Source organism: Seriola lalandi, unplaced genomic scaffold (assembly GCF_002814215.2).
Source record: "Seriola lalandi dorsalis isolate HSWRI2012SDOR001 ecotype SW California unplaced genomic scaffold, Sedor1 jcf7180002054920, whole genome shotgun sequence".
Classification (NCBI taxonomy): Eukaryota; Metazoa; Chordata; class Actinopteri; order Carangiformes; family Carangidae; genus Seriola; species Seriola lalandi.
Genome location: NW_019525472.1, coordinates 1,339,576 through 1,355,167, shown reverse-complemented (window position 1 = coordinate 1,355,167; position 15,592 = coordinate 1,339,576). Strand labels below are relative to the sequence as shown.

The 15,592-nt window shown below is 39.9% G+C and overlaps 1 protein-coding gene across 2 annotated transcripts in view; it reads right to left on the bottom strand.

The window, feature by feature from the left end:
- Positions 1-1,706: 1,706 nt before the first annotated feature.
- Positions 1,707-15,592, bottom strand: part of cdc42ep4b (CDC42 effector protein (Rho GTPase binding) 4b) — a 20,579-nt gene continuing 6,693 nt past the window's right edge. For both annotated transcript variants that reach the window (XM_023431319.2, XM_023431320.2), the window contains exon 2: positions 1,707-6,344. In XM_023431319.2, coding sequence (XP_023287087.1) covers positions 5,143-6,153 — 1,011 coding nt within the window. In that variant the 5' untranslated portion in view covers positions 6,154-6,344 and the 3' untranslated portion in view covers positions 1,707-5,142. The remainder of the gene's footprint in view (positions 6,345-15,592) is intronic.

The following is a 15,592-nucleotide window of genomic DNA, read 5'->3' as shown; positions in this document are numbered from 1 at the left end:
TTTATGCCTTAATAAACTGTGATGTTTTTTTGACTTTTTATGCCATTCAAATACTATGACGTTTTTTGACATTTTTATGCCTTACTATAGTATGACATTTTTCACAACTTATTATACTATGACGTTTTTATCACATGCTGTACTATGCCATTTTTATGCCTTACTATACTATGACATTTTTATGACTTACTTTACCATACATTAGTATGCCTTACTATACATTTTTATGCCTTACTATACTATGATATTCTTTATGACCTAGCTTACTGTGACGTTTTTTATGATTTACTATACTATGACATTTTGATCAGTTGATACTTATACTTTTACTTGAGTAAAAGTTCTGAATTTTTTCCCACTGTTTACCCCTAAATGTAGAGATACCACAATCTAAAAATACTCCCTTACAAAGAAAAGCATTCATTAGGCAGTTTAACAGGATTTGTTATCATTATATTATAATTTTTTATATTATTGGATAATTATTTCTGATGTATTTACTTGCACATAAGATGCATTTTAATGTTGTAGGTTGGTCGAGATTGAGTTAATCACAACTACTCTGTATAGTACTGGATTTTTAGTGTAATTTAAAACGTGTATTTTTAAAAGATATGTATTGTACGTAAAATGTTAATGTGCTAAGTAACTACAGTTGACACATAAAAAGTAGAATAATTGCCTCTGAAATGTGGTATGGAAATATTGAGTGGCATAAAATTGAAATAATAAAGTAGTCCTATAGTACAGAATAGTGAAGTAGTCCTTCCTCAAAATTGTATTCAAGTGCAGTGCTTGAATCATTGTATTTAGAAAATGTGTTTGACATACAACTAGTGAAGTGGATAATTTCAGTCTGTGCAGACTTACAGTTAAAACTCTTCAAAACTTACCCCAAAAAAACTCAGGATTTTACACTTTGGTCTCATTCCAGCTTTTAGATCTGAGGTTTTGGTGCTCTTCATAACTGTCCTGAACACAAATGTGACGTGTGTGCCGCAGATAACACACACATGTAGCTTAAATATGGGAATAATGGAGATGATGCAGTATGTTATCACATATCCAGATGGCCTTCAACGGCAGAAACTGGATTTATGCTTTAAAAGAAAACTAACAAAAAAAAGCTGTGATGAATTTGATCTGTACATTTAATTTACTCTTTTCTCTCTTCATCATTAATGCATCATTTAATCCCCGCTTCCTCAGAGACACTAAATGAACTGGATTATATTAAAAAGTATATGTTGTGTTTAATTCCTGCAGGTTCATAGCATGTCTTGAAACATGTACTGTACAAACAAGTAAAGCATGAGTATTTTAAGTGTATTTATATTTTATTAGCCCAGCACTGAAGTATATTAAAATCACTGTCAGACTGGTGAGCTTTAATCAGCCAACAAGACTCATCCTGCCTGTGACATGAAAATCTGTAAAACAAGGTTTTCTCTTTCATTTCAGGCTTATTTATGTAGAATAATCCAGAGTGACTGTTTGTTAAACTGTATGTGGCTGGAACTCTTTCAGCACCTCACTCTGTTAAAAAAAAAAAAAAAATCTTGGGTCTACTTCAAGGTCACATTTCATTGTGTTCTGCTTATTTTAGAAGTAGGTTGTGAATAAAACTGCAAGGAGTTTGAAAATGAAACAGCCTCCTGGTGACAGACCAACAGAAATGAGACAAAAAAAACACACCTGAGCCGTAGTTAAAGATTACCAGCTTTCTCTTTTATTGAAAAATATAGCTGTTATTTCAAAGAAAGGAAAGTGAGAAAGGTAAATATATTAATATACTGTAAAACCAGAATAAGGAGTAGGAAAAGAAAACAGTACATACTTTGCAGAACACTACAGCCACTGAATAGAAAAAAAGAAAACATTCTACAGCTGAACTTTGAGCCAGTTGTTTTTCGCAGTCCTTATCTTTTTTTGCCACTCAACAAACCACAGCTGTCGGCGCATGGAAAACTTTTAAGCAGACCTGGGGCAAGAAAAGTATTTGCAAATTCCTTTATATGGTTTATTCTGTCCTACTTAGCAGTTTCCCACAGCGAAACATAACAAATGCCAGAGAGTTAAGACAATTACAAGAAAGTATATCAGAGCAATTCAGTATACTTTTCCATAATTCTCCATTTACCTCTTTCAAATTAAAATTATAACTCCACCAATTTGGCAAACTGCATACTAAACGTAAAACTTGCAAATACAATTTGGCCACAAATGTGCCGTTTAGTGTTGAAGCCACTAACATTCTTCTGGTTCCCACACTAGTACCACATATTCACACAGCTGATAACAAGGATTGTTTACTGTAATCATCAATGGCACAAATTATATTTACATTAGTTGATTAAAACAATGGCAGATAAGGAGTGTTTTTGTTCTCTCTTTTAAACTGTCCATTGCTCGGTGAAGGATTGCAGCTGCCCAAACACTCCACAAACCACATAGTTCACAATGGTTCAAAAAATAAAAATAAAAAAAGTAAAAGACAGTTTAAAATTTGGCCCATTTACGTCAAAATGATAAAGCGATCTGACTCAAAGCATACTGCATATCTACACAGAAAAAAAAGATGGAGAAATAATCCAGAAAGATCTTGCTAACATTAACCCAATAAAATGGTTAAAACATACTTGGCAATTTCCTCCAAAAGATTCTGAACTTCTTGCAACCTGCTTATGTAGACACAGCTCCAAAATATCCCAATAACCCGAGGGCAGAATGGCACGGCATCCTGATTCCATGTGCACACCTCTGCATCAGTGCCACAACAGGAAATCTAAAGCTCCCATTTGTCAAATGTGGCAATGAACTTTCTAACACATAATAAAAAAAAAAGGTCTGACATTAATCATGGACACCAGAGAGGAAAGTACACCTCTTTTTGCCTAATTTAGAACTTGAGAGTAACCTAATGGAGACTGAGTGAGCCTGCATTGTAAAACCAACTAAACACACACACACACAAAATAAAAGCAGCCCACCTGTCTGTTCCTGACCTTGCTGCTTTTGGAGAAGTTCCAGCTGGTTGGGGGCCAATACTCCAGCACATTTAATGAGTAACCTGGGAGAGACCAGACGATTGGTTGATTTAATCATCTGTTCCTACTGTGTGATTTGGGTTGTTTAGAGGAGGAGTGTGTTCTCACTTGTGGGGCCAGTTCAGGAAATATCTTCCACTTTCACTCGCCTCCAGACATATCCAATGCCCGTCTATTAAGTAGCTGCGCTCTAATAACACTTTGTACATGTTGTTACATCCTGTCTCTGCCCTTAAAGAGACACACGCCTGGACACATGTCTACACAGAGGAGGATGTGTTTTCGGGATAGAGCCGTAACTATTAATTATAATATAACCATTTTTCTTCTGCTGCAGCGACTCCATCTTCAAACATTTCTGACGTCTCTCTGCTGACCTGCTAATCCTACCAACCTCAGTAATGACGTGGAATAACGACAACAGACATACACACAATTTGCCATAATCCCCACCTCTGTCCTGTTTCAGTACAGGACACAGAACACATACAAAAAGGCCTCTTTTCTGACAATTCAATTTTTCTTTTTTTGCAAATTAAAAAGCAGGGCTTAGTTGCACAAAACACCTTAAGTTTTCTACTTATGTATGGCATTTAAGATTTGATTTCTCCTTATCTGAGGGAGTTATTTTAAGGGTGTTGCACAGAATCTCTTTTCTTCATTTATTGCCATAAACTCAGCTCATGTTGCAGTTAAGGTAAAGTCAGAGTTACCTTTAGTTTCCTTACTTTGGTTGCTAAGCTCTTTTGTGCAACGGTTTAACTGACTTAAAGTGATTCCTTAAGTATAGGATTAAGAAAAGGAGAAAACCTTAAATACTTAAGTGAACATTTTAAGGAAACCTTAAGGGTGTTTTGTACAACTGCTTTTATTTTAAGGAAGCCTTAACTCAGACTTGAAGGAAAATCTTAACCTAAGCTTCTTTATGCTACCGGCAACCCAGACACTTACAGCGAGTGATTTTGTAAAAAATAAGTCATTATCAACTAATACAGCCTTAGCATGACAAAGATAGCATATAGTAATGTGGCTTACACATTTGTTATGTCTACTTTAGTCCAAAAATGAAGTGCCATGTAGCCAGCGTGCAACCAAGCGGGCTACTTCTGTGGTACCATTAAGTTTTTGTGAGAAATGAAACTTATCAGATATAAACTCAACTTTTAAGACCTAGCAGTGCACATTAGGAATAACCCATCCCTTATTAAAATCAATGAATAAATACCACAGCTGTCAGTGAATTTAAAGAGTTGCCAAAGAAAAAGAGAGAGAAAGTCGCAAAATGATAAACTACCCAACTCAAATACAACAGGCTACTGTAGACCAACTTCCTGATACTATATGTACATAAAATATAGTAAAAAAAAAATGGCAGAAATCACCCCCATTAAGTCATATGTGAACAAAAGTAATAACCACTTTATCTATGTAGTGTCTATGCCAAAACTTTGTTATTGGCAAACAAAGCTTCGTGATCACTCCCACGTACATCGATTACAAAGCTATCCGAGTTTCACTTCTTGTCCTTTCCCTCTTCCTTCCTCAGAGTGTGTACTACAACATCCAAGTTGAGTTTGGGACCCGGCACGTCCCTCTGCTCGCCCCATACACCATGCTCCAAATGTGATATTCATGTGATTGAAAGCTGGAAGCACATTCTTGTAACCTCATGGTCACCTCTTTACTTCTTAAAATTAGTGTGATGCTCATAACCGGTGGCTCGCTGACGGACACAGCAGTCACTACTTTTTTTTTTGAAAACAGAATTTCCCAATAATAATAATGAGTTCAGAGTTTGACATCGCAAAAAATTGCAACAATCAACAAACCCAGACGTTTAAGAAGTGCAACCTTGTGAACAGTCTGTCTGCACTCAAGCACTCAAGCTCACGTCCTTGCTACAGCACAGTGAATAAGGCTTAATTGGTTTTATTTTATGATGTTGACAAAGTGTGCAGAGATAGATTGATCTACAAGAAGCTTAAAGCAGATGTGGCCCTGCCTCTAAATCCTCCCTCTGCCTTTCCCAGCTTGTGTCAGCCTCCCAACACCTGCTCATCTCCATTAGTGTCCGTTTGGGCCAGAACAGGTTTGTCTACACTCGAATCTCATCATCATCGTCCTCATCCATGAAAGTGAAATCTCTGTCATCCTCTCCACGTGGCGAACTGTACTTTGCACTGTCCGTGTCGGCATCGTTGAGGTGGTACTGAGGTTTCTCCTCGGTGGCAGAGCCGGAGCTGGACACAGAGCAGCTATCCAGGTGGTGGTGGTGGTTGTTTCTGGTGTGCAGCTCCGGGGTGTAGGGATCCACCATGGCCTTCTGCTGGTACATGCTGCGAGGTGGCCTTGCAGGGGCCTGCTCTTCCACATCATCATCATCTATGTGGGGTATGAGGGATGGCGACGCGTGGCCCTCGCTGCTCTTACCTTCCTCGTAGCCAAGGTCATCTTCCTCCCAGCCTTTCTTTTCCATCACGCTCAAGATATCCCCGAGCATGGAGGGCCCCAAGTCGATGTGGAAGGACATCATGGACTCTGCGTGCTTCATCCCTCCTCCCTTAGGCATGGATGGAGGCAAATCTGTGAGTTCGCCAAAATTGCGCTCATCGAACTCTGCATCAAGCGTTGCCATCGCTGCTGCTCCGTTTATCGGCTTGCTTTCAATCTCTGTCAGCTTCTTCATGGGGCTGGAGGAGACGCTCTTTGGCAGCTGGTTGCTTCTGTTTGTATCCTCGTCGTTCAGGTAAGGTAGGGATATGGCGTTTTTCACAAAGTTGGATGAACCACCAGAAGGCGCCATCATATTGTAGTCATACTTGTCCCCTCGGTTTACTGACTGAGAGCGCTTGCTGCTTCTGAAGGTGCGGGACAGCAGCCCTGGTTTGGGGCCTGGGGAGGCCTGCTTTGTTTCCGGCTCCCTGGGAGGTTCCCCCGATCGGGTGCTGAGAAATGAAGTGTCCCCAAAGGCGTCGCCCCCTCTGCCCACATGCATTGTGTGGCGGAAGTCCCCCAACGGAGCGCTGATCATCTCCGCAGTCAGGTCGGCCCGAGACCGCCGTTTCGATTGGTTGGAGTTATTCACCAGCTGCTTGAGAATAGGCATGATGGCAGGGTCTCTGACTTTAAATCCACAGACGAATCAAACTGGGTTCTGTAGGTGTTCAGGAGGGTTCCTTCCAGAGATCTTTGGCTTTTGTATGAGATTTTGTCAAAGGAAGTACAATTCCAGGTGTTTAATGTGTGAAGCCATTCTGGACCTCCAGCTCAGGTCTCATCTTACAGTTGTGGATCGACCTGCGAAGAAGAAAAAGAGCATTAGCGCCACATCACTACTTATATAAACCAAGTCCAGCTATGCACCTTGGCAAGGCAATGTGGAAACATGCAATTAATAACACAAGGCATCATTTTAATCCAGGAAATGTGAAATACTACTTTAAATCCCTCTCTAAGGAGCTATGTGTCATTCATTTCTCATCACTATCACATTACTCCTTCTGCCCTGATCTGCATCTGTATGGAAGCTTTTCTTGCCAGTGCTTCAAAAATGAAGCCTCACTTGAGTGGGTCTAAACTCGCAAAAGCTTTATACAATATGTAGAAGTCTGTAAGCAAGTTATGTAACAGTGAAGTAAAGCTTACTGGTATAAAGTTCACAGCAAATTCACCTAACTTTGAACCAGGAATAATACCCCTAGTAAAGTTTACCATGTGCAAAATAGCTTCCCTTTCAAACATGTTTGTGCAATTCTTCTGATACATTTTTAGAAAAACTCTATAGGCTACTGTCACATTCAATTTTTCAAGTGGCTGAAGTGTCTGCTAACACTGCTGTGCTTTAGTTCCCATTTAGGCCCCTGACTGTTACATAACCACCAAGATACAGGATACTGGGAGCTGGAGCAGTTCAAGCTGGCAGGAATGAAAGAATGACAAAGAGGAAGAAAAAAAAAAAAAGAATGAAGTGGAGCAGCATTTCTTCAGCATTGATCAACTTATAGAAAGTCCTGGTCTGCTAAATTCTGTTGTAAACCTGATATCAGCAAGAGATTTCATCGCTACTTCAGTGTGTTTTTATCTCAGTTTTTGACTTTGTCTATGTGGCCTTGATGGCGACATTTGAGCAACAACAGAATATTTTGTTCTGTCTATAGCTGCCTCTGTTTATCCAACTATCTCAGTTTTTTACTGAACATAACATCAATTGGCAACACACAGTGCATGGCCTTCAGGTTTGGTGATAGCCACAGTGACAGATCAAAGCCTTAAATGTAATGTGAGGAAAGCAGGGGTGCTCTTGATTGAACGCAGGTTCACTTTGATCCTGATCATCTGTGACTCAATAAGATGATAATATGGCTCATTTCAGCATTTAGACCAAACTGCCCTCGAGTCACCGGTGACTCAAGCCTTGAAATGTGATCTCAAAACAGAGTCGAATGAAGACAAGGTTCAAACTCCCACTTACAGTCCACTAGCTGCATGTGTTACTGACATTAACAAGGGTTTCAATTGTTTTTAGCCAGACAGCAATCCCATCATTCTCAGTGTTTTTGAAAGGGAGCTACTAAAGCCCACGCTCTAGGCCTGTATGCATTACACCCCCCCTCCTTCATCCCTCGTGGATGAATGGGGGCTTCACTCAACAATATTCCACAGCAACGTCATCCATGAAAACATTTGCATCTCTGACAAGAACCCATTGAATTGGAAAGGCAACTGTAGCACTACAGCGAACAGAGGGGGGGTTTGATAGATGAAAAAAAAGGTCCTGTAGTTCTGTTTTGTTGTTCGCTGCTCTTTCAAAAGACAGATCATCCCCAAAGAGAACTGAACTCTATCCACTGCCAAGATTTTATCCTCTACAACTTCATTCAAGATTTCTTCAGTGGTTCTTGTTGTACTAATGCGCAAGATGCACTGTCCGCACATCAAAAAGCACAACACAAAAGGATGGCTAACAAAGAGCAAAAGCATTAACAATAGTACATGAAAAGCTGATTTTCCAACTTCTATTGTAGAAGTAATTTGAGTTCAAGTTCACGCTCTTATACAAAACAACTGGAATGGGCCTTACTATTATGAAAAGGTATTTTAAAAGCAACTGGAGGCCAAATTATGAGATTATAGCTTAAAGCAAACAAATAGTATTTAATTCCCACTGAGCAGACTCATAGTGGTTAGATTAATGCAGTATGGTCTATCATTAGCTAAACCCTTCATTACTTTATGCCCTGATCATTAGCCAGTTAGCGACTGACCACTCAAGACAACTTGCCATCTGATGTTCCTCCCTACTGCTCACAGTTTTGTGTTTCTCTATGGCAACATCAGAGCAGCAGAGCGCCGGCTACAAAGCAGAGCTTCCTGTCTCTCTAAGCCGGCCGGAGACACACAAGAGAGAGAGAGAAAGATTTTATCCCCCTACATGGAGAGATCAGCTCATTCAGATGGATTAACCCTTCCTGGTGGTCACATGCAGGGCAATAAGACAATCACCACAGTGCTGCATAGCTGAAGGGGAATGCTTTTGATGTGCCATGTCAGGAGAAGACATTCAACCTCAGCATAAAAGATGTCAGTGGGTGCTCAAATATCAAAAAGGTGCAAACTTCACACCTTAAGTCATTAGAGGAAATGGCCCATTTTACGTCTTTTTTTTTGGGGGGGGGGCTTGGTATTTGATGGGGAAGAGTTGTAAACCCCCCACCCTCAGGCTCATCAAGACTCCATTGTCGTCGGTATGACAAAAGATGGAGTATGACCTGCAGGCAGCCCTGTCATGTTCACTTCTAGCCTTTCAGTGCTTTAAAAAAAACAGATAAATCATGAAGAATGGCATCTTCATGTGCATTTCTGTTTCAAAATAACACTTCAGAAACTGTTTTAAAATTGTGAAAGTGCTTTAACGCTCTGCATATAAAAAAACAGCTCTGTTAATGTTCTTTTACATAAAGAAGAAGCATTGATGCTTTTTCCCCCAGTTGTTTTGGAAAATTTTATCCATTTCACCAAATCAATGTCAGACATTGATGTTTACTTTGAGCCACTGTTGTTTATATCTTTTAAATACAAAGCCTGATCATATTCTAGTTGATAGAAAATACCAAACACTAATAATGATTACATATTGTACAAAGACATCTATTGTTATGTTGGAAGGAAAATCTCAGGTTTAGTTATTCATTGATGAGTTATCACAATTTTACTGTTATGTTATTCACGATTTTTGTGTTTCCTTTCTTTCATTTTTGGAAAATTTAAAGATTTTTTTTAGATTTACTCAATTGTAGAGGTAATGTTCAACAAGCTGAGCCTATATATGTTTTTTATTAGTGGATTCATTGCATTACAAACTTTGTTTCCTTCATTTTTTTTTATTATCAATGCTGATTTGTATTTCTTAAAGACATGGGCAAAAAAAAGACTGACTGTTACTATTATTCATCTTATTTTACCTCACTGTATCTTATGTTTTCCTATTTATATATTTTTTTGGAGAATAAAGTGAGGAACGGATTAGAATGGATTTTCTGATTTTTTTTGTTGGGTCCTTAATCTGTCTGATTTTGTGAATGTATGGAGGATTATATACAAGTTATTCATGAATAAATGAAAGTTTTAAATAAAGCTGTTTCACTTCAGTGTCTAGACAGACAGTAAAAACATTGTCAAACATTGTGCCGACGTCAACTTGATGACCACAGTTTCTAGTCAGGCCTGTGTGTGTGACCCAACCAGTTCACACACTCTCAGGTCAGCTGAGGGCAAAATTCCATCTCAGCGCTATTTCTACAGGCTCCCACAACGAAACAGACAAACAGGTCACACTATCATTACATAGAGACTACAGCACGCACATATAGCTGAACATGTTTGTGTTGGAGCACTAAATGTGCCCAAAGAGGTAATAAGTATCAGTCACCGCGCCAGCTGGTGACGAACTCTTTATGTAACCGAGCACTCAAAGTGCCACATGACTCCAGCTCAAACTGAGACAAGTGGTGACAGGGCCATGAATGATTAAAAGCATCTTATGTCGCCGGAAGACTGATGCGCACAGAATGACATAACAACCGCCATGCTCATCAGCATTCAGTCTCGCTGTTGTAATCCCGCAGATTGCAGGCGCCATACCGTCCTCTGCTATCCCATGTCTCCTCAACACTGCGTAATGGTGACCCAATATAATTAGAAATACCAAAATAATCATGTCATATGATTATCAGTCAGTAAGTTGTACACACCCTGCATGTGTTTACTAACCTCACCAGCCTACCTGTAAACTCAAAACATACTTCTTCAGCCTGGCTTTTAATTAAATATGTTTTTTAGTCATTAGTCACTTTATTTTATTCACTTATTTTACTGTAATTATGTTGTAAATTTCATTCTATTTTATCTGTTCTTTTATCATCAGTTTTTTTGTCTGCTAATATTATTATAGCTTTTTTAATCTATTTTATTGTATCTTATTAGCAGCTATCTTACCCAATTTGTCCTTTTCTTTTTATCTTATCAGCGATTTTTCCATATACAATTCTAGAATTTCATTTGGGCAAGCAAAATTTTAAGTATTAACTTTGTGACTTATATACAATGAGGGTATTTTAGCATAAAACTCTACTAGTTTATCTTTAAGTCCTAAACACAGACACTCTGCTGAGTGAGCAATAAGAAAAGTTCTGCTTTGTTTAACCTTGAACTAGGCAGAATCACCTCCATTGTTCAACCCTATTGTCAGCAACATTGATATGCAAATGACTATAAGAGCATCTATGACACTGCTAATCAATTAATCAATGGGGGCTGCATAAGAATGGAAACTTCTCAACTATGACAAAAAAAGGTCGGCAAATTTCATTTGCCGCTACTTTGTGAGGCCCATGAAGTCGCAAACATCTGATTCCCACGGGGGGAGAGGAGGGGGGCTGTGTCAGAAGCACTGAAATAATAACATTCTGTCCCGTCAGTAGTGTCATGGAATCCTTACCACAGTGCATCAAAGTATAGCTGGGAAGGAAAACAGTTTAAAGGTGCAGTAGAATATATGGGTTGCTCACTAGCTTGTCAGTTACATATATAATGTGAAATATGCTAGAGATGTACTACAAGTGAAGGAATTATGAGAGCTCATCAACTATGTATGAATCTGATTCCGCCTCACATCATGCAGCCGTAGCCTTGGTGTGAGCTCATTAGCAAAGCCTCCATCGTACTTCAATGTGTTTTTTTTCCAAGTGCCTCAAAAGTTCCCTCCAGTCCACCGTCTACTTACTGTCCTTAACTCACCGCACAGATAATACATGAAGGAATATGCTGTTTACATGGCTTTGCCAAACACACCTTAAAGACTGAGAGGTGAATCAGAGGGAGGTCTGATACAGTAACACAATACATTTGATGTGATTATCTACAACAGTGTGTGGATCTGTTACCAAACAACAATAAGCCCATGCAGTAAACTATCTACCTTATTACTGCCTGCTACAGAGGGAACCAGTTCTTCCTGTTCGACTTCATCTCCAGTCACACAGCTCAAGGCTAGTAACTCTACATGACAAATGGCAGAAATATATTGAAGAGAAACAGACAGTAGGATGTGAATGTTAAGAAACAGGAAGCATTGCCTAATCTCTCTCACACACACACACACACGCGTGTGTCGAGGAACACACCTACTGTATTTCACACAGGTGTGTCTCTGACTATTCTCCCGGGGTAAACAGACAGCACTCCGCACTCACTTATTCAACACGACCACAACATGGATGAGACAGTAAGTATTAACAGTGCAGGCTGGACTATGATCCACACCACCAGAGATAAATGGAGATGAGGGCGAAAACAACTCATTAGACCCACTGACCATATTTAAAATGACACAGCAAATAAATGTCCATGAGGAGCTGCAGCTGCCCTCATGTGCCATCATCACTACCATGACCAGTTTTGTTTTCCTAATGAATACGTCAACTAAGCAAATTTAAAAAGTATCTTGTGGAGTTTTTGGACCAGTAATGACCATGTGGAGCGTTCTTGATCTCTTCCTGCAACTCACATCCTTCCACAGTGGAAGTATTATTATTAATCAATTATCAATATATAATTGAATCATATTTCTCTGAAAAAGACAGTTGTAGTTGAAAGCTCCAGACGAAGGTAGTAAGTGGATCTTTTTTTTTTTTTTGTCAGATTCTTAGAAGAAGCTTGTTAGGCATTAAAGAAAAATACAATGTTTTCTGGCGAGAAACACTGAATGTAAACAAAACCTCACTCGATTCAAATGAAATTTCCTCTGGGCCCGTTTAAAACTCTAATTAGCAAAATGTTCTGTGTCAGTGGGCCTGTCCTGACATGCCACACGTGTGCTATTAAATTGATCTCAGCACCCTGAAGCACTTAGGAATTATAGAAGTTTTTAAAACACCAGTTTGTCATCAATAAATATGCAAAAAGTGCGTAATAACCTCATTAGAGGATACATGTGTAACAAGAAAGTTTACACCATTATGTTACATTACGTCCTACAAACATTGCTCCATGCAAACAGGTTCTAATGCAGCAACAGAAGCAGAGATTGCAATGAAGACACCCATCACAAATGTGAGCAGCTGTGCAAATATTTAGATATGGCAATGGTTTGCATAATAATATTTAAAGATGATGGAGATGCAGCAGCTTTAACAAGGCTTAGACATGCAACAGGTTGGACTTGGACAGAGTTGAGGTGTTCTGATCACACTGAACTGTTGATTTATTTATCTGCAGACGACTGGCAACATGGCGAACACTCATCATGTTCGTGTAAAATGGCTCTAGGAGACGAGTTCAAACAGCTGAGCCCGGGAAAACATACCTACATCAGCAGGACCGTTGGCCATGTACTACAGGCCCTCTGTGTATGTGTGTATGTGTGCGTTTGGAAAGTGTAGTGTATCAGCCTCCAGGGCCCCAGTGCCGCACAGGCAGAAACAAACCACAGGAGGATTAAGGGCAGCGTGTTCAACGTGAGCAAATAAAACCAGCGTGCCTGGGCCGGCCCTCTGCACTGTGTGACAGGAGCTCAGGGCAGCAAACACTACACATCCACGCACCCAAAAACACACAAGCAAACTAACCTCCCACTGCCCCACCAGCCAGCACTCCTCTTCCTCTGTCTGACTCCAAAATCCACCTTCTATTACTGTGGGTGTGTTGCAAAAGCTCCAGTGACACAATCCCCACGTGACCGTGTTGAGCGATTTTTTTTTTTAATCTTTCCAAATCCTGATATCCAGAAGCAGAGGACAGGCTTCCAAATGATTTCTCTGTGTTTCCAGTCAAGCTGGCCTTTTATGAAGCTGTTACTCCTGCATGGTTGGACAAAGTGTTCGGACAGATACTGGGTGGGCTGCCACGCTGTGGGGGAAGCTTGGCTAAAAACCAAACACACAGATAATGAACATGTTTCTTGATTATCAAATAAGACTTTACCCAAAACAAGTCTCCCGAGAGAAAGAAAAAATGCTCCTCCTCTCCGTGTACAAGTTAAAAATGTGAAGAGGCACAACCTTTCCCACGTGGAGCAACATTTCCGTAGGGACTTTGAAAGCAAAAGCAGAGGCACAGATGGAGGCAGTGAAGAGAAACACACCCTCAGAGGGGCAGTGGAGGGTGTCACTGCGTTGGATTCACTCAGTCATGCCAGCGTAGCGACAGACGTTCTTTCACCGTGTCCTGCATGAAATGTACCCAAACCCTCATTATGTTCCACAGTGGAGGGATTGTACCCTCCTCTGTGTGTGAGGGTGTGCACATGAGAGTACATGTCTAATTAATCACTGAAATCCGTCGCATCAGTCTCTGACGAATAGACAGCATTCACGCCTGGTACCAGAGAGCAGGATCTGGGCCAAGTGGTTGAATTAAGCGTCCAATAGCTGCTGGACGAGGAAACAAAGCTGAATTTCTACTGAAGACTGCACCAAAAAAAAACAGACAGACGGGGGAATACAAAATGCTCTGTTACAGCAGGGATGCCATCGTCACAGTTAGCTCGCACTAGAGTTAATAAGTTCTAATTTATACTGGATATACTCGCTGCTACTTCTCCAAAGGGTCAGAAGCAGAGACAAGTTGTTCAGAATGAGACCAAGGGGAAACAAAACATGCCAGATCACCAGAAAGGATAAGCCAAGGCCAGTGTGATAAACTTCAGGCTCTACTCAACAGGAGACACACACACACAAATTTTGGTCAAATCAGCAGGAGGTTTCTCAGTGTGACTGGAAGATAAGTGACCGTTTTTCTGCACTGTGTCAACTTCTCAACGGCTCATGGTCGTTTTTTAATTCTTTTTATCAGCAGCCTCCCTGCTGAAGTCAAACACACAAACCAGCTATAAAGGCCTCAGGCACCGAGCCCTGACTGACGAGATGAGTTAATAAACCCCCGTGGCTTTAACTTTAAAATGACATCAACAGGAGACAACAAAACACTTGCTGACAAAAGAGAGCACAGAGGCTCGCAAACATGGCCACTTCTAACCTGACAATAGCAATTCACAACTGTTGAAAAGAAAAAATATAAATAAAATTAAATCACAGAACAGGTCGGAGATAAAGAGCGGGGCACATACGCAGCTACTGGGCTCATAAAATAACATTGTTAATGTAATTGTACTCGTGCTTGTTCGAGTGAGTGAGTGAGTTTTCGTGCAAGTTATTCCTGAAGTGACTCTTCAGGAAGGTCAAACTCAGAACACAGGGATTGATTACAGATGGAGCTGATCAGGGTGTCTGCTATAATCCAACGTGGGTGTCTAAGCAGTTGAGTTCATGCTCATTTAAGTCAAATAAAGTCTATGATTAACAGCCATACCATTAATCAGCAACTTAAAAGCAACAATATCAAACATGATCTGTTTCCAGCTCCTAAAATGTGAAGAGTTGCTACTTTTTTCTGTTGTTAAATATCATTGTAAACTGAATATTTGTGCATGTTGGACTTTAGGTCAGATAAAGAAATTCACAGACACCAACTTGGGATATAGGAGCTAAAAGCATGGATTACATCAGACAACAAAAAGCCACATATTAAGATATACGCATCTACACAGTACCGGTCATAAGTTTTAAAACAACCCCCATTTCAGCAGTTCAAGTCCAGTGAATAACCTTAAATGGTGTAAATGTAAGTGGTACACTGCCCAAGGTAAAAACAAAACAAATAAACAAAAAGTATGGTCACCAAAACCTAACAAATCATGTAAGCTTCATATAAAAACAGTAATATAAAACAGTTTTTCATTCCAGCTTTCCTGCAGCTATGGAAGAAAAAGAAGCCTTGAAAGTTCCTACACGTTGACACAATGACTTACAAACCTGTACAAAGGCAGAGATGGAACAAACTGTGTTGATGCATCATTATGACAATACTGTACTGCAGGAAGTAGGTCTGTATATACTGTAAAAAGACAGGCAACAAAGAAGACAGTCTGGTTTGTCAGGGCTTCAAACTACAGCAAGATAATGACCTGAAACATTAGAAGAATAGAACCA